The sequence below is a fragment of the Lemur catta genome, chromosome 17 (genome assembly GCF_020740605.2).
Source record: "Lemur catta isolate mLemCat1 chromosome 17, mLemCat1.pri, whole genome shotgun sequence".
Classification (NCBI taxonomy): Eukaryota; Metazoa; Chordata; class Mammalia; order Primates; family Lemuridae; genus Lemur; species Lemur catta.
Genome location: NC_059144.1, coordinates 26,429,124 through 26,455,820, shown reverse-complemented (window position 1 = coordinate 26,455,820; position 26,697 = coordinate 26,429,124). Strand labels below are relative to the sequence as shown.

At 35.5% G+C, this 26,697-nt stretch overlaps 1 protein-coding gene across 3 annotated transcripts; it reads right to left on the bottom strand.

Annotated features, from left to right (window-relative positions):
• Positions 1-486: 486 nt before the first annotated feature.
• Positions 487-25,820, bottom strand: RAD21L1 (RAD21 cohesin complex component like 1). 3 transcript variants are annotated; one of them, XM_045528550.1, is made up of 14 exons: positions 25,727-25,820; positions 23,814-23,989; positions 22,512-22,641; positions 20,559-20,652; positions 19,338-19,444; positions 15,956-16,126; positions 15,214-15,309; positions 14,174-14,287; positions 12,215-12,441; positions 11,880-11,979; positions 10,916-11,040; positions 8,822-8,917; positions 6,481-6,558; positions 487-2,092 (listed from the first exon to the last, which is right to left on the bottom strand). In XM_045528550.1, exons 2-14 carry the CDS (start codon positions 23,970-23,972, stop codon positions 1,904-1,906), a joined length of 1,686 nt encoding a protein of 561 aa, XP_045384506.1. In that variant the 5' UTR covers positions 23,973-23,989; positions 25,727-25,820; the 3' UTR covers positions 487-1,903. The 3 variants fall into 3 exon arrangements, with proteins under 3 accessions (XP_045384506.1, XP_045384504.1, XP_045384505.1); XM_045528548.1 differs by lacking the exons at positions 14,174-14,287; positions 15,214-15,309; positions 23,814-23,989; positions 25,727-25,820 and having other exon boundaries at positions 22,512-22,574; XM_045528549.1 differs by lacking the exons at positions 14,174-14,287; positions 15,214-15,309; positions 23,814-23,989; positions 25,727-25,820 and having other exon boundaries at positions 8,822-8,914; positions 22,512-22,574.
• Positions 25,821-26,697: the final 877 nt, after the last annotated feature.

Sequence of the window (26,697 nt, the reverse complement as noted above, 5' to 3'; positions counted from 1 at the left end):
TCCTTGTGATGGAACTGTTCTGTTTCCTGACTATGGTGGTGGTTACACAAAGCTACACGTGATAAAATTGCATAGAATTAATACACATACACACATACAAACACACACAAATGAGTGCATGTAAAACTGGTGGAATCTAAATAAAGTGGGTGCAGGGTGGATTGTATCAGTGCCCATTTCCTGGTTGTAATATTGTACTAAAGTTATGCAAGATGTTGGTATGGGGGACCTTGGTATACAGGATCTCTCTGCATTATTTCTTACAATTGCATATGAATCTATAATCATCTCAAAATAACAAGTAAACAAAAAATCAACTGGAATGCAAAATGGTACATTCTGGAAAATAATTGGGTGATTTCTTGTAAAGTGAAACATATACTTACCATATGACCCGGCAATCCCACTCCTAGATATTCACTGAGAGAAATAAAAACTTATATTCACACAAAAACTGTACACAAAAGCATGTAGCTCTATTTATAGTATAATTGTCAAAACTGAAAACAACTTAAATATTCTTCAGGGGGTAACAGTATAAATAATATGGTATATCAAGATAACAGAATACCACTCAGCAATAAAAAGGAACAAACCACTGACACATGCAAGAACTTGGATGAATCTCAAGGATATTACACAGAGTGAAACAAGAAAGAAGCCATTCTCAAAAAGTTACATGCTATACCAAAAAGTTACATGCTATACGATTCCATTTGTATGACATTCTCAAAAAGACAAAATGTAATCATGGAGAAGAATGGTTGCCAAATGTTATGACGGGGAAAGGTGTGACTGCAAAGGAATAACACAAGGGAGTTTTTCAGGGTGATGTTACAGTTTATATCCTGATCATGGAGGTGGCTACAAGAATCTATACATCTGTTAAAATTCGTAGAACTGTGCACTAAAATTAAGAAGTCAATTTTTCTGCATGTTAATTTAAAAAATAAAATTTTAAAAACACAATTTTGACATTTAAATCTTATAGTTAATACATTCAGAGAGGACATTTAGAATTTAGTTGTTTGTAGCATAATTACAGATACAATAGTATTTTAAAGAGTACCATAGGCTTTATTTTACAGTATACTATGGAGCTCACAGAGAATACGAAAATTTTCTAACTCAAAATCCAACTAAGAAAAAAGAAAAACTATGGTTTCATTGTCAAAAATGCTCAGTAAACATTAAGTGAGAGGACATTTATCTTAGTGATCTTTACTCAAATTGTAGCTGCAGACAATATGCTGAATAAGTGTTGGCTAATTTTTTTTAACATAAGATTTAGTTTTGCTGACACATTAATGGTGGTTATAATAATCATTAAATAATAAATAAAATGATTAAATGACCTATAAATAGACTAAGAGCCACTCAGGTAATTTAAAACAAAGATAAATTTCATAACTCTTCAGTTAAGATACTACATTAAAAACCACAGCATTAGATCAAATCAAGGATGATATACATTGCAAGCAAATAAACTGTGTAGAAATATGAAAGTATTACTCATTAATTAATCCCATAAAATTCAAGTAAATAATCCAATGTAAAATTGCCTTTAAAAAAACATCCTTGAATGTTTCTCAAAGGCATATATATAGTGTTTTTTAAATATATCCTAAATGAACCCTAAAGGCTACATTTAAGTCAGGAAAATGACAAATGTTATATATTCAAATCAGCTAAGCTAAAAAATTACTTAGCTATAATTATTTCTGTAAGCATATAGGCTTCTAATTCTGGCTATGATTTTTCTGAACTTACAGAGAGGAAATAGGAGGTCGGCCTATCTATGAAATGGATCAGACTTCAGCTGCTTCCAGATGGCTTCTGCATTGCATTGAACAATCTATAGAAATTCCAGTGATGACATAAATGTGCATATTCTGGACTTCCTTCACATATCGTGGAACATTGGTCCTATTGTAGCTATAATATCTGCATAGGGAGTGCTCTGGCTCAGCTCAATAACCCGCTGTTTTTTTAGGACAAGAAAACTATAAAATTTGGCAGCTGCTTGTTTTCGATCATTATTTTTACAGAGCTTCATCAGACTAAAGGACTGCATTCCCATCTTGTTAGATTCCTGGGAAAATTAGAAAAGAGAAGAGAAAAGGAAAACAAGATCATTGGAAATAAAGTAGACTGTGCATACATAATGAACAACAAAATATTAACATTTTTGATTAAATGACTATAAAATCCTTAAATGGAAAAATGCAAATGACTCTTTAGTAAACTTACAAAAATGCCCTAAGTCACTGAGCACAAGCTTAGTTCATTGAGAACATGTGTGCAAAAGAACTGCAAAGTATAATACAACTTTATAATATATTATACAAATACAAATGTTAGGCCTTTTAAAAAAGATGTTAATATAAATTGCTCCTGTGGAAAGTGTAATTATTAATAATTTAGACTTGCAGGGAGAAAAAAAATCCACAGGACTTTGGAAGGCTTCAAATGCAATGAAAATGATCAGCCTATCAGGCCTCTTCTCCCTAAAGGTACTGGGTGGGGTGGTGACTATAAACAATTCTAGTGGTAAATGTAGAAGTACATTTGTACCTTTCTGCTGCAGGGAATTATGACAATGTAAACATTGCCCAGTTTATTTGCACAGATTAAAACGATGTTGGGTTTACCATTATGGCACCTGTGTACCCACTAGACATATAATAAAGCATTTAATTATCGTATTTAATTATGAATGAAGATAACTCCTTTCATGAAGACTAGGACTTGGAATCAGATTCCTGGAGTAGAAGTATGGTTTTTTTAGTAAGAAATACTGTAGTATAGTGAATTACGGCCAGTATCCCTATGAACATTGTACTCCTTGGATAGTTGTGAAAGTATTTTTAGAAATATCATATACAAGTTTTTTGCCAGTTTATCACACTCAACAAATTAATTAGTTAAATACTCTATTGTACGTTATCTCAACCTAAGGTATGGCCCAGGGTTAGCAATCCTTCAGAGATGGCATACCCAGTCTTCACTTACTCCCTCCCTTGACAGAAAAGATACAAATTGGGTGGCTTTTTCCCCTGGGAGAAAGCAGGGACAGCTTTTTCAATTTCAATAATTCTTTTAAAAAACCCAGATAGAAAAATATGCAAGATTGAACATATGTGTTTATTTCTGTTCTCTTTAGAAACCCCTCTAAAATGAAGGTAAAGGAATAAAAAGTGACAAAGGAAGGAGACAAAGACAGACAAAGTGGAAGACATGACTGACTTAGCAAAGTAGAGAAACCTAAAACCTAAGTGCTGGTGGGGAGGAAAGCCAGAAAAAAGTAAGCCAATTTGAGATACAGAACCTTGAAAAAGCTCAGGAATTGAAGACATCAATATGTTATAAACTGAGGATGGGAGGTAAAGCTGAGAACAGGAGAATTCCTTGAGGGTCTACTTGGGATTAGTTAGCTCCTCTGTCTACTCCACTACCTCACAGAATCAGAGACCACTACTCACATAGCAGGAGGCAAGAAGTTGCCCTTCTGAAGATACCAACCACTGAGGCTCTGGGCTTGGGATACCACTATGGATGGTGGAGAAGTATCATACCACAAACAGTGAATCTGAGATCTTGAGAATATGAAATTGTACATTCTGAACAGTGAGACTGGTTACCAGCGTCTCCTTACCTCCTTTTGGTTCCTGAACCACTGGCATCATGCTTATATTTCCCAGGCAGTGGATTTAAAGATTATTCTGGGAAAATTGGCCATTCTAAGAAAAAAACCTTTAGATAATGACATCTGGGTAAGGAAGGTGCCACCCAATTACCTCACTATAAAGACCACAAGTCTACAAGGTCTACCCATGCATATATAACTTCTAATCGGTTTTCTGGTGTCTCACTCTTAAATAAAAACAGATAACTAAGGATCTACTAGACATTTGAGTAAACTCTCTAACATTAAAGAGCAAAAACAAAGATGCATTCAAGAAAATCACTAAGGAAAGAGAATGCAGGGAGCAGAAGAAAAGTATAATCTCTGAAGTTAAGTTTTTCACTGTATCCATGAAAAATAATTCGGATGATAGTGAGAGAAAGCGGATCAGTGGTTGCTTGGAAATCGGGGAGGGAGGCCAGTGGGAAGCATTAGATGAGGGTTTCTCAAGGGGCACAAGAAAATGTTTTAGAGTTTTAGATATATTCACTCTCTTGATTGTGGTGATGGTTTCACAGGTATATACATATGTCAAAACTTATCTACCTGTATACTTTAAATATGTACAGTTTATTGCACGTTAATCATATCTCAACAAAGCTACTTAAACGAACTAACTAAATAAATAATTAAATCAAAAGCTTAGGATGCTATAAGAAAAAAGAATAGTTAATAAGAAAAAAATTCCTGGAAAACAAAAAGGTGAAAGCAGAAATAAAAATTCAATAAAGATTGAAAAAGTTGAGGAAATCATCCAGACAGTAGAAAAATACAAAGACAAATTAATATAGGGGATAAAAGATTTTTTTTTTAAATTAAAGGAGCAATTCAGGAGATCCAACATTTGACCCATGCATGGGCCCTTCCAGAAGAAAGAACAGATAAACAATAAAGAGAAAGTCCAAGAAAGAAAAAAAAAAATTCATAGAACTCGAGGACATGAACTTTTTTATTAAATTGTGCTCAGCGTAATTAAACAAAAATCAAAACACATCATTATGAAATTTCAGAGCACCAGGGATAAAAAAACAAAGATCTAAAAGCTTCTAGAGAGAAAATAAAGGTTACCTACAAAAGATCATGAATCAAGACAGCATTTGAGTTTTCAATAACAACACAAACATCCTAGAAATGTTACAAAGCCTTCAACATCTGAAAGAAATATATTTTCAACCTATATTCAAAGACAACATATCAAGTTAAAGGTAAAATTTTAAAAAATCAAGTTTTTACGCTGGTTCTCTATCTCTTATGCACTCGTTATTACAGAAACTATGAGATGCTAACCATCAAAAAATTTAAGATAAAAGAAAATCAAAGCCCCCCAAAACAGAGAAACTAATATGTACAGAAAAGAGACAAAAAAATTCCCATGTTTATAATAAAGGAATGTCCCAAGACAAAAACTGTGGAGTAGACCTAAAGAGCAACTAGTCTGGATTAGAATAAGAGAATGATAAACTCCAGGAGAGATAACTTTAAGAAAAAAAAAATGGAACTGATGGATCAGTTGATATTATCTCACCATACTAAAAGAGGTTCTGTTATATTGTCAGAGAATTCAGAAAAATAATTAAGGATGGGTAGATAGACACTAAGCAAATAGAATATATGAGGTAATGATTAACTCAGAAAAAAACCCAACAACAAAACCACCACAAAGTTGACAAGAAAAGAAATGTAACTACATTATGAAGCTTCAATGTAAATTAATTTTTACATAGTCTTTGTGGCAGTGATTGCTAGGGTCCTTTAACATCCATTCTGCTCTTCGTCTACAGTACTAGAATTATTAGCTGGGCCCAAGTTTACCAAATAAGGACTATATTTCCTGGCTAGATGTGGCAATGTGACTAAGTACCGGTCAACGAAATGTAAAAAGTAACACACCCAATTTCTGGGTAGTACCCTTACGGAAACTTTGCTGCTGATTATAATATAGACATGGTGGGTAGTTTGATATTTTGGATCATGAGAACGTAGAAAACAGGACAAAGGGAACCTGGGTGCCTGACAACTTTGTGAGCATAGCTGCCATACCAGATTGGACTTTTACCTGAGAAAGAAATAAACTTCTATCTTTTTTAAGCCACCAATATTTTGACTTTCTGTCACAATCAAACTTGCATTATAACCTTACAATTATAACATTGTAAACACTGAATACTATAAGTATACTAGGGTGGGGAATGTAACTAAGCTAAATTTTCATTTCTGTCAAAAGAAGTCAATAGATAACATTTAAAGCTGATGTATCAAGAGCAGTAAAAACATGTTAATTAGAAATATGGATATACGTACTAAAAGAAACAGCTTAATATAGTTGCTTCTAGTGAGCAGGACTTAGGGATGAGAGGGGTAGGACAAAGACCTTTTAGTCTTTCCTTTTCAGTCTTATAGCATAGTACTATTGAACTTTAAAAATTATATACATTTGTTATTTTGATAAAAATATAAATTAAAATGAAAAATTATCCAGGTTATCACTCTTGAACTGTTATACATTTAGTTTCATATTGAGAATTATAGCTTGCTACAAACAAGAATGGGACACAGAAGAGATGTCTAGGGGCATGAGTGTGGGTAAGAAGTTGATTAGAATATGCAGGCACCAAAAACAAACTCCTATATTTAGCCTTGGATATACCACTGAAAATCATCTCACTCTAGTACAATTTGGCCTCAAAAATGTATAAGGAAAATTGTTTCATTTTCATTAATATGTAGAAGCTGGAAGTCACTATTTTACATATTTTTGAAAATCAAAATAGGATTGACAAAGTCTACCCTCTTACCCGTAAACTATTTAACATCTGAAGTATTCTTCGATCCCATCTCTCTGCCTCAATATTTTGTTCATTCCCCGATGACTCCTGTTTCAATGATTAATAAATATTTCAGCAAATTTTACTAAATTTCTTAGTATTTGCCAAGCATAGTATTAGCTACCACAAGAAACACAACTATAACTCTGATCCTGCCAAGTAAAGAGCTTATAGTCTTATAATATAGAATAAAACTAACATATAAATATAGATCAACCTTTGTAGGACTACACCTACATTCCTCAGGCAGCTCCAAGGTAGTACATTCTGCAGTCTTTATTTGGTAACATCTAGGGCATTATGCCCTTACTTTGAAAAGTAAAGTTAGCAAAGACAACAACTTTTGGCCAGGACTATCTTAGTTCTGGTCAATCTGAATTCAGTTGACAGGATTAAATATAAAGCTATAAGAAATACTGCCTTGTAAAGGCCTTTATCTGAACTTACCTGGTGATATAGAAGCTCTAAACATAACTGGTATTTGGTAGTTTGTATATAACTGGGTTAGAAATCTGTCAGATTTTTGAGGTACCTTGTCCAAAAAAGATTGACCCATTGCCTATGACGTTATCTAGATATATTCTTTTCAGTACTTAAGGCTTAGCCACTTTCAGAAATAACTAAATATTTAAAAATTGTAAAGTTGAAATCCCTTTGCAAGAACTCAGTCAAATCCCTTGCCAACTAACACCTTCTGAGGTGAGAATAGAAACATTACGAATTTGACAAAAGAGCCGGCCTACAAAGGGTTGGGGAAAGAGAAATGGCACAAATATGACCTACTTTATATTTTTTCCTGGACTAGTTCTGACCATACAACCCAACAGCATCTGTGTCACCTTTATCACATGTCTACTGTTTGTCTAGCCTTCATGTAGCTCTGGAGCCCACACATTTCCTAAAAGTACTGTCAATTTCATGGACTCCAAGGCAATTTTAGAAAGCTTTAGAATATTTTGCATGACATTTTAAGTGATTTGAGGCTAAAGGCACCCTTTGACTTAGTCCAGGAATTGCTATATCAGCTCCCTGGGCCTGTCTATGCTGTATCCTTTCTTAAATCCCAAAGAGATTGATTTGAAAACATGGTCACTTTATCCTGAAGAGTTTTCCAAATCCCTCCAGCTATAATTTATGTTTATTTCTTTCTAGTCTGCCCTTGGATAAGTGAGGTCACCCACTTACTAATGTTTATTTTATTGTTAAATACACAAATGCCATTTTTGAAATGTAAAAACTTCTCTGTTAAAGATCCATGAGACTCCAGCTTCACCTATAACACACAACAAAACTAACCAGAGAAAGATTCAGAAGAAATAGTCTGTGCATTTTGTTAAAGCCTATCCACTTGATCTATCTGGACATCCTACAGCTGAATCCATTGTGTGGAAAGCCTGATGGATTATTAAAACAGCTGAACTTGTGCTGTGTTGTGGTTTGCCTGACCACTTATGAAAATAACCTGTGTCTATAGAAGCAAAGAGAATGGCAATAATGCATCAACCCACTTCTGGGTCAGCTGTTTGGATGTTTCAGGTAAAAAGTTCAGGTTATTTATTCTGTCCTAGGTTACTCAGAGAATTCAGTCTGTTTTCCATGTAAGAAAAAAAATCTAACAGTCTTGGAACTCATAAAGATAATTTATTTAAAAACAGATTAACATTAGGCTTTAATAGGTGTTTTGATATTATTTACTAAAAAACTTTTGACAAAATTCCTTTTACAATCTTAAAAATGCCTTCAGTACTCTGGGACAAGGACCAGAGAAATAAGGCAGTAACACATAGGGAGTCAGGTGAGTCAGATTTTACTTCTGTCTTTGCTATTAACATGTGGCTCATTAAACAGATCACTTTCTTCTGATTGCCAGAAGTCTTGCACAGATGTAGGCTGTGAGCCACCTAATGTTAAGGAAAAAAATGCCCATGACTTTTTTTGTAAATAAAATAAAATTTCGAATGTCCTAGGCCATATCTCTAATATAGTTCTGTTTCTCTAGAAATGTTGTAAAAATGACTTAAAACAGTGATTCTCAACATTTTAAAACCTGTGACTACCTTTGATCAGCATAAAAATCTCACACTTTCCTTTAAAATTATTTGAAGTTTCAGAAGAAATTAAAGAAAGACAAAAAATATGGGAGCAACTTTGAATGTTTTATCAAACTATTCACAAACATCCCTGTTGAGATCACAAGTTTAAATTATAAATTTAGAAAGTAACATGACAGTTCTAAACATCAATTCTTAAGGTGTTAAATATTTAGGAACAAAGTTTTTAAGACTATCCCCAAGACTACACATATACTTACCAATTCAACTGGACAATATTCAATTTCTTGTGCCAAAAAGGTATTCATTAAAGTTGATTCCTCTGCAACTGAAGACACCATTTCAACAATATACTGCTGAAGCAAATTAGGGAAAGATAGGTAATTCTGCTAGTGGTTATCACAGGAACAATCTAATTTTGTTAAATGCTTTAATCACATGAATGCTCATTTCTCAAACTAATTTAAAATATTACACGCATTTTCAAAATATTATTTCTGAGATAGCCCAGATAGGCAATCTTTGACTTACACATTCCTGTTTTCCATATGCCTCTCACAAATGAGGAACTTTCCATGCCCCTTCCCCTCCTATCTTTTTCATTCCTATTTCCCACTTCACTGCAAGCCTCACATTAAAAGTCTCTACTCCTGTGCTACAGAGATCACTTTGTTTGGAAGCATTTTTTCTAGTCCCAGTCCCCTATCTCTATTCTCATGCCAATACCAGGTGGCAGAATTTGAAAAAGGTCTGCAATGGGCAGCCAGAGGGAGTGAGGGTGACGGACGGAAGGGATATTAATATTCCTCCCCAGGGCCATGACAGGGTTCCTGCTACCTCAGCTAAAGCTATCACTGGCAAAAGGGAAGAAGAAACTGTGTCTGCTGGAAGGGGAGCTAAGACATAAAGGAAGAAGGAAAAAGAGAAAGCCAGAAATTCCCCATCATCTCCTCCCCTTCTCATTGCTATAAAAGCTGTCAGCCCCTTTTTTATCTCCAACCTGTCTCTAAGCTTCATCCCATAGCTGTCATCCCTGATCTTGATTAAGAGCCTCCTCTAACACAGTTTACTTGATTTTTCACTTCAGCTCTTAAAATTTTTAGTGAATATAAGGAGTTGCATTTTATTCTTTAATATACATATTTGTGGAACCTTATGTTTTTTCTCCTTTAATTTCTATGAATATTTTGCATTTTAGATACTTTCAGTTTGGCCATTATTATGTATAAAAGTTCTATTTTATAAAGATTTGAAAATGATTAATCAGAATTCGTATTTTCTTGTTCCTTCATACTTATTGTGCTTCCATACTTGACTATATTTCACAATTGTTCACCATTTTTGGAAGCAGAATAAGAATGGAATTGAAGGTTAAAACATAAGGAGTAAAGGTTCAAAAGAACAGGTACATCAATCTCTTTTCCTCTCTCCATTTCAAGCACGTAGGAAAATCTATTTTGTTAATGTCTATTATAACTAAAGTTATATTTTCCTTACCCCAAATCATAAACAAGTTTGCCTAAATGTAATTTTCAGTAGGTGAACTTTAAGAAATGCCTGAACCCAAATGAGGATGACAGTAGTACTGGCAATCCAGTATCCAACACCCAATATTATTATCAAATATTTAGTAAAACACATTCTGTCTGAATGTATTGTGAAATTGTCTTTCCTTCCAAAGGCATTTAGTTTCAGTGTGTGTTGACTTTGAATTCCCTGAGTAGCTATCAAAATAGTGATGACAGAACAGACCAGAAAAGTACTGGTTTATTTTATCTGATGTGGCTATAATATTTACATTTGTACAACCAATAAAGTGACAATTGAGGCAATATTTTAAAGCACATTGTTTCCAACTACATTTTTAAATAACTATGTTGTTCAAGTAAAAATATAAAAATTTTTTTGTTTTGGTTATAGATCTTTCACATTCAAGGCCAAAGTATTTGGTAGGTCTAAGAATTATTCTTAGAGGTAGGAAGGGTGAATCTACGATAAGAAACAAAACATAGGTATATTGGCTACTGTTCTAAAAGATTCCATGACATATGAAATGTGGGCCTAGTAGGATTCTCAGCAAATAACCAGATTTAAATACAATCATTCATTAAACATGTCATACAAAATACTATTTCGCTATGAAACTACCTTATTTTGTGATTTGCTATCCTAAACTTCTAGAAAATACTTTTGCAGATGAAATCATGTTTTACCCTGCTGTTTACTAAGAACTTATAGAAAAATTTAAGATGAAAATATGAATTATAAATGTAAAAAGATATACCAGAGTTCCAACATACCTTCACTATAACTGTAGAAAATAATATTTTTATGATTCTCTCTGGATAACATACCTCAGAGTTAATATTTTTACTGGGATCCTCATGAGAGTTACACTTAGATACATCAATCACATCCTTCCAAGTCTGGGGTTCACTCGACTCTTGCTGGAAATTTGGCTCTTCCATCATGGAGGTCTCTGAATTATCAAGAAAATAAAGAAGATTTCACCAAAATACCTTTCAAACTTGAATTGGGATATGGTTGTTATAAAAGAAAACTTCTGACAGACAACTTGGGATCCAAGAATTTAAGCAAAGCATGCACAAACTTTCTTATGGCTCCCCAAGTCTCACATATTTATCTTCCTTTTCCCCTCCTCTGTCTCTATCACCTCCAATCCCCATCCTCTGCCAACTGTCTCCTCCACACATACTGTCACACATTCACTCACAAGAAAACATGGACAGCTCAAGCCCATCATGGTATATCTTCAGTAGATTTTAATGCCTTTGGGAAGAGTGATCAGTAAGTAGAGGCTCACTCACCATATAAATTGGTTTTATTATTACTTTATAATTATCACAATAATAATTATTAATACCCCACAGACCCTCTGGGTGGATAGAAATATTTATGTCTCAAGTTAATTGTATTAGGTGCTGTTCTTATTCTTACGTTTTTTCATGTTGTTTTAAGTTGAAACATTATCCTTCTAGACATGAATATTTTCTTTTTTGAGGGTTTGTGGATACTGCCTTTGGGGATAGGGGAAGTAGGAAGGAGTGAGAATAAGAATGGTCCACATAGTATATAAACTTCCTCTTTTTAATGAAGCCTCTAGGACAAAAACTAATTTGAAAAGCAGAAAAATGCAATACTGAAGTAACAATTTCTTTTAAGTTCACAATACTCTTCTAGAGATAGCATTTACACTTGAGAATATGTAATTGGATCCTATCTTCATTTTGAAATGTAAAATGAAATTTTTTTCCCCACAACATTCCCTTCAACATCAACAGAATCAGGAAGTCTCACCTATTATGTTTTTACTTTCCATTTCTTCCCTTACTGACTCCTTCTGTAGCAATTTTCTTCCAAGTTTAAAGGCAGAGGGCAGAAAGCATTTTGTAAACAACTGTAAAAATACACATTTTTGTTTCTTGTTTTTGTACTAATAAAGCCATTCAATAAAACACAAGCACATATGCTAAAAAGTAAAAACTATAATTCATATACACACATATAGCAAGTTAATTAAAAAGTGAGGGGGTATTTTTTCACAAGTTTAAATTCTGTTGTATACATATATGTAAACATGTATTTACTTATAACCAAATACTGCACCCTTGTAAAAGGATGGAAACTATTACCATTTTCAGTTCAGCATGAGTCAAGTCCTGGGAAGCAGTTGACAGAAGTGTATCTGCTCCTCCCTTCTTTTTCCACATCATTAATCTTTGGGTAGGAGGTGCAAGTTTCAAAACCATGAGTGTGTCCGTAAAGAAAGTAAGCTGTTTATGCATGATTTTGCTACTGATCTCCTTTACTGGATCTATGAGCAATCTCCTCTTTTTGCCTTTCCTTTTCCCAGCAATGTCTAAATATAAAAAATAGGCACAAATGTAACTGGTTATACAGCTTTGTAAAACGATAATCTACTGCATATTTAAGAAATGTCTACCGGCCGGGCATGGTGGCTCACACCTGTAATCCTAGCACTCTGGGAGGCCAAGGCGGGTGGATCGCTCGAGCTCAGGAGTTCAAGACCAGCCTGAGCAGGAGCGAGACCCCATCTCTACTAAAAATAGAAAGAAATTATCTGGCCAACTAAAATATATATAGAAAAAATTAGCCGGGCATGGTGGCGCATGCCTGTAGTCCCAGCTACTCAGAGGCTGAGGCAGTAGGATCGCTTAAGCCCAGGAGTTTGAGGTTGCTGTAAGCTAGGCTGACGCCACGGCACTCACTCTAGCCAGGGCAACAAAGTGACACTGTCTCAAAAAAAAAAAAAAAGAAATGTCTACCACAATACAACCTAGAGAGTTGTATTGGGAAGAAAATCCTTCTTCTCCCTCCTCTGAAAATTATGCTTTACAAGGGTTTTGCACAGCTAGAGTGCCTGAGCAGCCAATAGCTGATACATTTTGTAAGGCGTTGTTTGAAAGTGCTTAGGAGGGACTCTGTTGATCTGCTAAGTGGGCAACTGAGGAAATGTGGGGAAGAGGCTATACTGAGATGGAAGTCAACCAATTTAGGGGTTCCTTAAAATGCCTATGTAACAGGATAAATTTCTGAAGCATTAATTTGTGTTTGTCCATTGTATTTTTCCCTATCCCACTAAAATTCATATACAAATTCCAAGTAGGTCCATGGGATTGCACTCCTTTAGGGATTTTTACCAGGCACAAAGCAGAAGTCAAGCTTTTCTTTAGTAAAGCTGAAAAAGGGGAGAGGGTTAGATATCTCAGAATGGGTGAAGATCTAAGATCAGATGGAGTTAGAAGGTACAGAAACCTTCTTGCTAATGTGCCTCAGTAAAATCCTGGGAACATGACAAGATCCCAGAAGGGCTGGCTATGTGATGATCCAAGAGGCTATGTAGGCTGGGGCAGTGGGTACCACACACTGATGTGGCTGATGAGCAGGGGTTTCCTTCTACCTTCTCTCCCACTTCCCCAAACTTTGGTACTACATGGCTCAGGGAAGATAGAGGAGCTAAGCAGACTATATTTCTGGCCAGCCTAGGGGGATAGAGGCTTAGATTGAATTCAGTAAAGAAAAAATTTGAATGCTTTACTCCTTGCATGCCTGAGTTTATAAACTGAAATTCATATCAATTATACGACACAAAACTAGAATGTTCCTAAAGGACCCAGTTATATATTAGATTCATACTTGTTTATTCCTAAAAACATGCTGAGGCTAAATGTTAGAGGGCACAGTGCCTCTCTTCTGATCCTTTTAATCTGCCTTATATTATATTCCATTTGCATGTTTATTTATCTTCCTGATCAGATTGTAAGCTTCTTAAAAGCAGGAAGCATGTCTTCTTCATTCCTGTGTCCACCACAGAGTATTGGCTCAATATCTTCTTAAATTGAACTCAGTTTTAAATTTTCCAGTTTCCTAAACTGGATATATGGTTTGAACAGGACTGAATATAATGAAAGGATGATCTCAAATTTCTTCACACTCTTCTCCTATTGTACTATAAGTTCTATTACTAGATTTACTACCTTCTATAATATTTCATAGTTTATTTAAATATCTCAAACTAAGTAAGTTAGCAGTGTATCAAAAATAAAAACAAAAACACAAATGCCTCTAACCTGAAGCATCAATTGGTTCAAGGGTAAATCCTTCCTCTTCGTTTAATGAGAATGTTGTTTCATCCCTTTTTTCATTTTCAGGTAGACATACACACTCTGGATTATCTGGTTCTACTAATCAACATTGTCATAAAAGTAATTATTAAAAAAGATTATGTTTCAAGCTAGAGGACTGTATGAGAATTAAAGTGAAAGATAAACTAATTGAAGATTTATATTGCTAACTGCAGCCACATCTGAATTCCCAGAATTACATATTTAAAAGAATTGAAGCAGCTCAGAGATTATATGGTCTGGGACCCATAGTGTTCAGATGAGGCAAGTATCATCACTCCCTTTTGTACATGAGACATCTAAGGCTGGGCTATAGTCATAGCTGAATTAAAAACAGTGGTGGCAACTACAATAGATGACTGACATAAATTTGGCTATATTCTGTTAAAAAATTTGTATTCTGTTACATCACTTTTTAGTTAACCCATAAATAACTATAACAAAATTTTTATTCCCTAACTCTTTTCACATTTTCTATTTCTACTATTGTTTTAGAAAGCAAATATAACATCAAAAATTGAGAAGAATCCAAATGAGTCTAACCACATTTTTAATTCTTAAGAAAATTCAGACTAAAAGACCTCAAATCATTTGAGGTACTCTCATATAAATTTCAAGTACGGAAATTATTCCTACATTTGTAATTTCTCTCAAATTATATATAGATTATCAAGCCATATTATTTAATAACTTTTTATTACCATGGACCATATATTATTTTAATGATTCAAAAGCCCAGTATTTCAGGAGCGTATTTAAAAGTGCTCTAATACTAAACCCAATCCTGACTAAATTCTTCATTGAAGCTTTCTCAGAACTCAAATTCCTATTTTATATTGTCTAGAGTCAGACTAATAGAGTTTGAGGGACTATGTTCTTTATTGTCTTTCACTATACTATACTGTTACTTTAATTCAGAAGTTCTGAGGCTTAATTTGAATATTACTATCTGTTCACTTTCTACACAAAGGAAAATTTCAACATACCCACTACAGTACCGGGAGGCTCAGGAGGCAGGGAAATCTCTGTGTTCGAATGCATGTCTTCTAACAGGATATTCTTATTATTTTGCAATAGATTGTCTTAAAAAATGCAATAAAGACTTTTTGTCATAGACTTAACTCCATCATTTATTGACTAAACATTTATTAACATTACTTTACGCAAGGCATTGTAGAGGAATAATCAGATTTTTAATGTGAACTAGAGGATTAAAAAAAGATTTGAAATGATCAATAAACAATCTTTAAAATATGGGCATTTGGATTGCCCAGGTTTTGCATACTCTATTTCTATGATTATTTTATAATAACATCATAATATAAACATAAAATAATAATATAAAATGCTGGAAAGATCCTTTAGGATATAGTTGTACCACAATTTATGTTAAAGAAAACAATGTTTTCCAGTATATAATCTAGTATAATTTGTGATGTATATACTAACTTCACTCCTTACCATCTAAAAATTAGGAATTTGTAAAAATAAAAACAAGCAGTAGGTCACAACCTCTACGTAAAATGTATTTAAACAGATGGCTATTTACTTAGGCCTAGTCTAAATGTTTAAATATGCCATAGACTTTGAAAATTTGTGTAAAAAATGTGATGAACTAATAACACAAAAGTATACCTGAAACTTTAGATTGATGTAATAAATCAACTAACACATTGTAGTAATCTGATTAAAATAAATATTTGATTTCTGTATGACTAGATAGCATACCAATCATTTCTCCTGCAGCTCCTTCATCACCAAATCCATCTCCACTGTCATAGAACAGAGATTTTTCTCCAGTAAGGCTTCCAGAACTGTGTTCAAGTAAAGGACCACTGGAATTCAGTAATATGTTGTCATCAAAGAAGCTATGTCTTCTAAGAATTTCAGCTTCCTCCCCTAAATAAATATATATCATTAATATTAAGTTAGATAAAAACAGAATTTTAGGGTTAGAAGGAAGTTCAGATATTATCTCCCCCCTCATTTTATAGATAAAAAGAATGAAAGCTGAAAAATGTATTTGAATTATTCAACTAAAGTCAATCAGTTAGTAGAAACTGGATTTCTAGTCTAAATCTCTTTCAAACACAATAGGAAAATAAATTCTAAAACATTAGGTAGGGTTTATAGTTGTGATATAGTCGAAGAATTTCCTAAGGTAGAAATACTATGGCAGTGGAATGATTTCTTCTACTTTAAGTTAAATTCCGCTTGGCCAAGAATATTTCATATTATTTTAAAGACAATTGCTTGTACTGTTCATCCATAATGGGGGTTTGGAAAATAAGGAACATATCTACCTCCTTAGGAAAGGAAAGGTAGGTAAAATATAAAGAATAGGCTTATAACATTCATTCAATAAATATTTATTGAACACGCTAGGGGGTAGGGATACAGCCATAAAAAAGACAAGTTCAGTCAGCTAACTTGTTCAGTCACTGAGTGCTTATTATATGCATTATATTGTATAACAGAAGATACTATTATAATCCTCATTGTATAGATGAGGAAACACATTCACAGAAATGTTTTGTAATTTGAACAGTCACATCCTAAAAATGACAGTCAGGATCTGAACCTAGCTCTCTCTGACTCTAAAGCCTGCATTCTGATAGTCACTACGCTCTACTGATAGTCATAGGGAACCAGAGTCGGCTCTTGACCAGAAGTTGGTTCTTCCTCTCCCTTGGGTTTGAATCTTCAGGTGCAGGAGTCTGAAACTCCAAAGGCAGAGGTTGGTCTTCTGTTCCCTCCCTCTACCAACCCAAGTAAGTGTTAGACAATAAAGAAAATCATAAAGAATCGTTCATATTGAGAATTCTTCCATAGAGCTACATCTTCTAGAAAGGATGAGCAATCTTCATCGCACTGGGTTAAAGAATTGCTCAACAGAGAAGATTAAGCTACCTTTTCAAAAGGAACTAAGATTATGTTCACATCATCCAGGTACAGCTTGATAGCTCTCAAAAGAAAAACCAGCCTTAGTCAATCAGAGAATAACATTTATGAACAGACACTATACCCTGAGCACTGAACATCTCAAGAATCTGAGGTTATACGAAAGGAATAAAAGAAATAAATCACTGCCTTCAATCTTATCTTGTAATCCAGAATACGATGGATTAATATTAAACATTTGTTAGAAGACATTAGGTTTGAGGTAGTTTTTGAAGGAGAGAAAAATCACATATTGGTGGAAAAGACTGAAGGATGGACTAAGAGAAATAACCCTACGATGTTGCTAGTTGTATCCCAACTTTACAGACAGGGCAGTAAGGCTCAGAGAGATTAGGCAATCTGCCCAATATCAGACAGTAAGTCAACCAGAGAAAGTCCATATTCAAACCCAGGTGTGTCAGTCTACCAAGTACATGTTCTTCCCATCTTTTTGAATTATAGATAACACAGAACTATGAACAACTAAATTGTACTCATTGGATGGTAAAACATTTGCTTGATTACAACAAAAAGTCCATATTAAGAATAAAATAAAGTTGATAAAATAAAGAAGGTGATAAATTGGTAGAGGGCCTTGAGGCTAGGCAGAGGTGTTTGATAAAGTAAGTCATAGCGATCCAAGGCACTTAAGCAGAGGAATGTGGTATGAACAAAAAAGGAATTCAAAGACTATTGCTCTTGTGGAGGTGTATAAAATGTGGGAATAGGCAGAAATGATTTATAGGAGGGTATTGCAGTACTTCACGCCTTTGGTATTGGTGAATTATACTGGTGGCTAAGGAAATAGAAAAAAGACAGAGACATTTCAGAATTAAGAAAAACAATCAGCACTAGTATGAAGTTGACAGTATAGTTGAAAGGATCCTAAAGTTTCAGGTGCAAAGAAATGAATAGTAGCATTTACAGGGAAATTTGTAGACTGTCTTGGGAATAGGGAATATGACTATTTCATTGCCAATGTGTTACATTTCTAGGTCTGGGGTTACAGCCAGTAAGAGTCCATCCATGCTACTCAAAATATGGTCAACAGACTGGTGCTAGTCCAGAAGAAAGTAAATGCAGAAATTAGAAGTAAATGTTTAGAAAGTTTTATGGCAATTTGACAGAGTAATTTTATATATGTTGACTCTAATAAAAAATTGAGGCTTGGGTTTTGATTTTTAAATTTTTCAATTTTCTAGTAATTCATTTTTGTATTTTTGTAAAAATACAATATACACAGATTGGAAATTGACAAAAATTATAAAATTGGTCCTTCACCACAGATTTTTTGAGAAACACTACTATCAATAGCAAGAGTTATGAAAGCAGAGAGGATGTGAAGTTGAGGTTAGAGACGTAGCTCAGGCATCACTTTCTTGATCCCCCTCCCTGACCCAAGACAGATGTAGGCCATCCTTATCCTACGCTCACTGTTTGGGGCATTATAAGAAATTCAAAGATGAACATTACACAGATTCTATCCTTATGGAGTTTGTAGACCAATTCAGGAGGTGTATAAATATCATGATATAAGACAGAGAGTGGTAGGTACCAGAAAAAAGAACAAATATTATATAGTTGAATTACACTACATGGCTTCAATTTTAAAGTACACTCACCTTGCCCAAACAGATTTTAATATTTTAAAAATCAATTTCTGTTTCACAATCAATATGTACATTTATGTACATTAGTGTGGTAGTATTTCCTCCTCCTTGCCCCCAGGCTAATTTAAAATCTGTTATTTTACATTGATACCATCGTATACTAGAAGAAATATATTTTGAAGGTATCTTATGCAACGTACATATAAAATCTTGTATATATGCTAACTATAGCAACTGTTTATTTGCATGTCTCTCTTCCAGCCCGTAGCTCCTTGAAGGCATGAACTGCTTCTTTAAATTTTGGTGCCACCTGTATCTATGATAGCACCTGACATATAGCAGTTAATCAGTAAATGGTTGTATGCTCAGAATGGAAGTATAACCTAAGACAAGTCTTAGCATTGACATCTAGACTAGAAAAAGTGAAGGAAATATTTATTGGGGATTACATTTATAGATCAAAAGATTCATTCTATAGATATTTCTGTGGGCAGTTTCAATACAAAAATGCAAATATAATTGATTATAATTTGTAATTTTGATTTCTCAAATATTCTCACCAAAACTCCCAGATGGAAAAAGTAGATCATTTTCATAATCTTCTCTAAGTGTTATTTCTTCTGGTCTGCTTTGGTTCTGAGCAAAGTGTTGTGAAATATCAATAGCACTATGGAGAAATACAAGAAAACATGTGAACAGAAGACAATTTTTTTGCAATACAGTGAAAAAAATCTATTAATGAAACAATTTTTAGACATGCCATTCCCTAGTTGTCCTAATCTCATTAAGTGGTAACTCCATTCTCATGCCAAAAATCATATAGTCATTCTTTCTCTTAGAACCATATCCAATTTATTAGCAAATCCTGTTGGCTCTGCCTTTCAAATATATCTGTATTTGACTTCTACCACCTGGATAAGATGAAGACGGAGAACTGATCACTACATTTTCTCACCTGGACTTCTTACTGCACTAATCTTCTGATAGGCTCTCTGCTTCCTCCCTTTCCTCCTTATATAATAGTAAGTAGCCAGAGGGAACATGTTGAAATCAAGTCAGATCCCTTCACTTCTCTATTCAAAACCCTTCTATGCTTCCTGAATAAAAGTCCTATTGAAGCCTACAACACCCGACCATCACCTGTACCCCCTGTTCCTCTTTTCCTACCACTCAGCCCTTCATCTACTCCACTACAGTCTCACTTGCCTCCTTGCAGTTCCTTGAAAATGTCCCATGTGTTCTGCCTTAGGGCCTTTCCCTTGCTCTACCTGGAAGAGTCTTCCCCCACATTACTGAATGATTTGTTCCTTCACCTCCTTCAGGTTTCTGTTCTTACCTTTTTCAGAAAAGCCTTTCCTGACCTTCTTATTATTTATTTCATTTTCTATTTCTCTTCATAATGCTTATCATCTTCTGGCATATTGAATATTTACTTGTTTGTTGTCTGTCTACCCAACTAAAATGTAAGATCCATGAGGCCAGCAACCGTGTTTTATTCACTGCTATGTCTTCAGTGCCTAGAAGAGTGCCTGGCATATGAAAGGCACTCAATGAATATTTACTGAATAGATGAATATACTGTCAATATTGCAAACTACATTCAATAAATATGATACACTTTTGTTGTACTTTGGAATTTCGTACTAAATTTAAGTCTTTGTCAACTACCTGTGTACTTGTTCAGTTATTAACTATATTCCATATACCTCAATGAAACGTGAATATGAAAATAATAAATATCAAGAAAATAAAATTGAAGGAAAATAAATAAAATAATTTACTTCATATGCTGGTTTTCAAAATCATGAAATTCTTCTGGCAATGTGATAGTATTATAAGCTGCTTCAAAATTCTCTTTTGGAAGGTCAACCAGTCCTGAAAACAATCAAAAACCATGTTCAATAAACAATGATGCCATATAAAATAAGGAACTCCCAACTAACTATTTTCTTTTACTGGACTACTGCTTAGTCTCTTTAACTGGTTTCCCTGTCCCCACTCTTGCCCTTCTGCAGTTCATTCTCTCTATAAAGTAGCCAGAGTGATATTTCAAAAAAGCTGACTCTCATGCTTAAAATGGTTTAGTGACTTCCCCAGAACATTTAAATCAAATCCAAATTTCTAATCCGGGGCTCTATATCCCTAACAAACCTATGAGGCATCATAATGACACTCTCCTCTTCACTCATTATACTCCAACCATACTAGCCTTTTTGTTCTCTGAAAAAGTCAAGCATTTTTCCACCCCAAGACCTTTGCTCTTTCAGTTTCCTTTACCCAGAATGCTATTCCCTCAGGGACTTTTTACATGGCTGGGTAATTCTCATTTTTCAAGTCTGAGCTTAAATTCTATCCTCTCAGAAAGGATTTTCCTGACTATCCTAACTAAAGTGAATTTCCCTATTATTTTCTGTGGTAGTGTTCTGTTTATTTTGCTTTACAGCACAATCACAATCTACAATTATTGCAATAAGTTATAAAAACTTTTTTGTTATCTGATTTCCTTACCAGACTGAAAGGGACATTATTTGTCTTGTTTGTCTTTTTTTTTTTTTCTCGAGACAGGGTCTCACTCTGTCGCTCAGCCTAGAGTGCAGTGGTGTCATCACAGCTCACTGCAACCTTCAACTCCTGGGCTCAAGTGATCCTCCAGCCTCAGTCTCCCCAGTAGCTGGGACTACAGGCACATGCCATCACACCCCGCTAACTTTTAAGCTTTTTGTAGAGACAGAGTCTCACTATGTTGCCCAGTCTGGTCTCAAACTCTTGGCCTCAAGCAAGCCTCCCACCTCAACCTCCCACCCAAAGTGCTAGGATTACAGGTGTGAGCCACTGTGCCCACCCTTGTTTGTCCTTGTATTCCAGAGCCTAACGCAGCATTTGGCACAAAGTATGGGATCAATAAATATTTGTGGAATATATAACTGAAATAATAAATGAAAAAATGGACCATACTTTCTATGAATATAAATCTACCTAGAAATTCTACACTGTCAATCCCAATTCAACAAATATGGATTGAGGGAATAGTATGTGCAAGGCATTGAGACAGGTACTATAAGAAATTCAGAAAACAATTATGACAAAAACATTGCCTTCAAGAAGCTTGAAGACTAGTGATAGAGGCAAGACTGCACCTGAATAACCATAATATAAGGCAGAAAATGATGACTATCTTAAAAGGGAAGATGCTATGTAAATTAAAATTTGATAGGTTGGGAATGTGCAGCTAAAAGAAAAAATTTAAAATCTGAAGGTATTATATTCATGACATATGTAAATCTCTAGCACTTTGGAATGTCTAGGAATTTTTTATAATAATTCATAAACAGAATGCTAGAGTCTTGAGAATTCTGAAAACAATTACAATTACTGATATCCACATTTGTCAATCACACTATTTCTAATTTCTCTCATAAAGGCAAAAACAGATGTGACAAACTAGACCCATTAAAAAATAGAATATCAGAATTTCTTACACAAGTGTGGTGGCTTTAAGTATGTCTTACATATATACGCAGGAACATTCTAAGTTTTGGAAAGTATAACCTTTTCCTGCAAACACAGGAAAAGAGCAAGGAAAAAAATTTATCCTTGACCATGTAAACTTAAATTTAGTCAAAACGAAGTTTACATTCACTATACTCACCTGGAGTACATTAAAAGAGCACATACAAAATAAAAATACAAAAGGGAACCAAGAAGAGTGAGACAAATCAACATTGGATGTATACCTGGGCGAAAAGCCATCTTCATTTTAAGAAATGCTTCACTGCAATCTGCCAAAAGATACTTTGCCTTCCTATTATAGATTCGAACAACTCCCAAAAGAAGGTGTCCTGAAGTTCGAAGTGCAATTTTCACCTTGCAATAATTTTTAAAGTATTAGAATGATAAAAATTAGGTTCATAAATCCTGTTCTTTGAAAGTTACTGAAATCATAAGAATTTCTTCTCTTTGAAAAGTAGACATTTTGTATTCTTATTTAAAGTAAATCACTTAACTTTTACTTCACCTTGTAAAATGATTAACCTTTTTACTCTTATTCAATGAAGATAATCTAATGTGGCATTTAAGTGAAGCATGCTATTATTGATATTATGAGAAGAATATAAACTTGGCAGTCGGGCAGACTTAGGTTCAAGCCTTGTCTCAGTTGCTGAGGCTGAGTCACTTAACCTTCCTAAACTTCAGTTTAAGAAAAATGGCTACAATTGATTACATACGTATTTTGTTCCAGGTATTATCCTAAGAGCTTTTTGTACATTCAATTTTGATAACAACCCCTATTTACAGAAGAAAAAAATTGAGACTCAGATATGTTAAGTAGCATGCCCAAAGTAATACACCTATTAAATAATGGAACAGGAATTAACTATTCATTTGACAACTCAAAAGTTCATGCTAACTACCACAATTCACAGAGCCTAAAAAAGCCAACCTCCTAGGGTTGTTGTGAAGATTAAATAAATGTTTAAGCATAAAGCCTAGCCCAGTGCCTAACACACAGTAGGCTTTCAACTATAATTCATCCTTCTCTCAAGTATTAACAGAAAAATAACCTAACCTATAAAAATATTAAAATATTTTAATGCAAATTCTAATAGCTGTTTTACAATGAACATAGTACTTTACTATTTATGACATGTTTTATATACTTTTGATTTATAATCAATCCTCTTTCTTCTTTTCTATCTTCCGATTAATTCATTCATTATTTTCTAAGAAATACTAAGTAATTACTATGTGTACAGTATTTTGTTAAGGAATAAGAAAGGATTACAAAATATGCATAAAACATGGCCTTTATCCTTCAGGGTCCAATCTACCTATGATAAATTTACAAAACAGTTAATTGTCAACAGAAACCAATATATTGATGTTCAGACAATAAATGCTATAGAAATTAAAAGATGATTTGAGAAGTAAAACTTCCTTGGAAATGTATTTCATGATATATTAATAAATGAATTTTGATTCATTTCTTCTTCAGAAGTCATGGCAGATACAAACTATCATTTTAATCAGTAACATACCTTAGGTGAAAGAATTTTTTCAATGGTTATCTCTAGATTACATTCAAATACATGGGCCTTTGTAAGTTTCTTCTCCCAGTGAGCTGCAAGCCATATTTTGGCCAGTGGCCCTCGTTTACTCATAAGCACATGTGTATAGAACATGTTGACTGTATTCATTAGTTGTATCTAATGAACTAGAGAGAATAAGACGACATTTAAAATCTGATTACAAAACCTTCTAGTGCTATTTTACAGCAAGCAAAAACACTTTTTAATTCTATAAAATAATACTCAGATTACATTCTCATTCAATGCATTATTCAAGTTATTTTCTTGTAAATAAGAGAACCTTATTTAGAATATAAAATTATAAACTAATAACAGAGCTCTAGTACATTGTGAACCAAACCTGGTTTAAATGCATCCTGATTAATGATCTCTTCTTATATTTTAGTTATTAACATTTTATTGTACAAGAGATTTGAATTCTCTTCTTACCAATACAAGTAAATAAAGGAGGAAGGTTGAAAAAATAGAAGATGGAAATAGGAAAGAAACAAGAATAGGAAAAGGTGGACACAAAACTACCAAAAGCTAATATAGGTCACTTCTTTTCTAAAACTTAAGAATTTGAGAAGTGTTGGATAATTGATTTATATCCAGGTTTGAATTTCATTTCTCTCTTCAACAATATATTAATTCCTCAGGTTAAAATAATGAGATTCCAAAGGACCATAAAGTGGGAAAATGAAGAAAACAAGAAACTATAGGCAAGGAAGAAACAAGAATCAAATGTAAATGTTTTGAAACGAGAATGGTAAAAGAATCTTCACTTAAAGAATTGATGCACATTTCTACGAATTACGCTATTCTTGATAACACCGTAAGGCTCTATTATTAAGCCCCACATGAGAAAGGATGTCACAGCTCTTTGGTTGACTTCTAGAAAAGAACCAAATTATTGCTTACATATAAGTAACCTTAAACCGCCACTATGGATGCCTCCTTTTCTTCTTTTCTACTTAAAGGTCTGACAAAAGAGAAAATTGAGCCAAAGTGAACCCAAAAACAAAGTCAACCACAGACCTTAAAACTTCGGTGAACTCTGATCAACGCCTATTTCCACAAGGAGAAAATCGTTATGCCCCAACTAAGGTTATGCAATCTGCCCAACCGCGTTCCCTCAAGGGGCAGCTGGAGATTTTAATATTTATGGCTCGTGCCTTGCCTTGGTTCCACTTTCCTCCTTTCTAGTCCGCGTGTGTTTGGGTATGTTTGCATAAAGTGGAATTTATCTTTTTAAATCGCTCCCAGTGCTGTGAGGTACTTTAAAAACATACTTTGTAAAGTAATGGGCTTAAAAAAAAAATCCTGTGATTTAATATTCCTGAGATATTGATTTTCCCGAGCACGTAGTACCTACTCCCTCCCCCAAAATGCCCCCATAAAAAACCCGAGAAGTGCTGGGGGGCATTTCCGGGAGGGGCAGAACGCAGCGCGGGCGGGGAGGGAGGCGAGACCCTCCCGGGGAGCCAGAGCGGGTGACGGGCGGGAAACGCGAGGCGCCGGGCGCCGTCCAGGGCCGGGAGGGGCTGCCCGCGGCAGGGACGCCGGGGGCTCCCTCACGTGCGACTCCCCTGAGTCTCCGGCCAGAAGCTCACAGAGGGACCCCGGAGGCCCGAGGGGACCGCGAGCACCCGTTTCCTCCCACGTGGGGGCGAGGAGACCGTTGGTCGCGCCTCAGCCCCTGGAGGGCTGCCGGCTGCGGCTTTTCTACCTCAGGCCCGGCCCTCAGGACCCGGCGCCGCGCGCTGAGGGGGTGGTGAGGCGCCCCACGGGGGCGCACGTGGGGATGTGGGCTGCCGCGGCCCCCATCAGCCAGCGCGCCTACAGCCCTCGGGGCCCGCCCGGCCTCTCAGGCTGCGCCCTACTTGCAGCGCCGGGTCTGAGGCGAGGTTCGCCCGAGCAGGGGCTGTGAGAAGGATTCGCCGGGTCCACGCGTCAGCTTCCAAGCGCTCGACTCCAGCGCCGCCGGGCGTCAGCAACGCGCGGCAGGGCAGGGGCGGGGCGTAGAGAGGGCGGGGTGAGGGGCGGGGTGAGGGGCGGGGCGTGAGGGGCGGGACCATGGCGAGGGTGGGGCAGACAGAAGGCGGCGGCAGGGGACGGGCAGGGAACTGGCGGGGCGGGGCGCAGTCTCTGGCGTTGTCCTAGAGCTCAGACTTCCTACATCACCTGTGCAGGGGTATGACAGGGACGGCCCCTATAGTGCCACTGTGAAAGGTGATCCTTCTGCCCGATCTGTGAACATCCCTATGATGCAGTCCAGTCTGTCCCACTTACTAGCTAGGGGTCCCTGGGGAAGTTATTTAATCCCTTGAACCTCAGTTTTTCTTATCTGTAAAGTGCAGATAATATTAATAAAAGTACCTGCACCACAGGGTATTATAACAGATAAATGAGCTGGGCGCGGTGGCCAACGCAGGTAATCCCTGCACTTGGGGAGACTCAATGCAGGTGGATAGTTTGAACCCAGGAGTTTGAGGTTGCAGTGAGGTGTGATTGATGTCACTGCACTCTAGCCCATGGGACAGAGTGAGACTCTATCTCAAAAAGAAAAGAAAAGAAAAGAAATAAATGAGATGAAACATGTAAAGACCCAGCCATTATAAGTGCTCAATAAATGTTTAAATATTAACCATTATCATTGTTATTATTAAAAAGATCATTCACATTGATTGACCTGCCCTTTGGGGACAGCAAACATTTTCCACCCCGGAGCATCACAGCTTTCAATTGCTAAAGCCAATTGCTAGAACCTGAAAAAACTCATGCAAGAGCATAAGGATCCCAGGCTGGTTTCTTCTCTTGAGCTTCATAGTAAATACTTATAAATCTTGGAACA

What these genes read in the sequence shown, in the direction of transcription:
- RAD21L1 (XM_045528550.1), bottom strand. Translation starts at nt 23,972, where the DNA reads ATGAATACAGTCAACATGTTCTATACACATGTGCTTATGAGTAAACGA. An exon ending in CTCATGCTGAACTGAAAATG is followed by an intron (nt 11,980 to 12,214) that starts GTAATAGTTTCC and finishes GTATTTTTACAG; the next exon opens with TTGTTTACAAAATGCTTTCT. An exon ending in AATATTGTCCAGTTGAATTG is followed by an intron (nt 6,559 to 8,821) that starts GTAAGTATATGT and finishes TCATTGAAACAG; the next exon opens with GAGTCATCGGGGAATGAACA.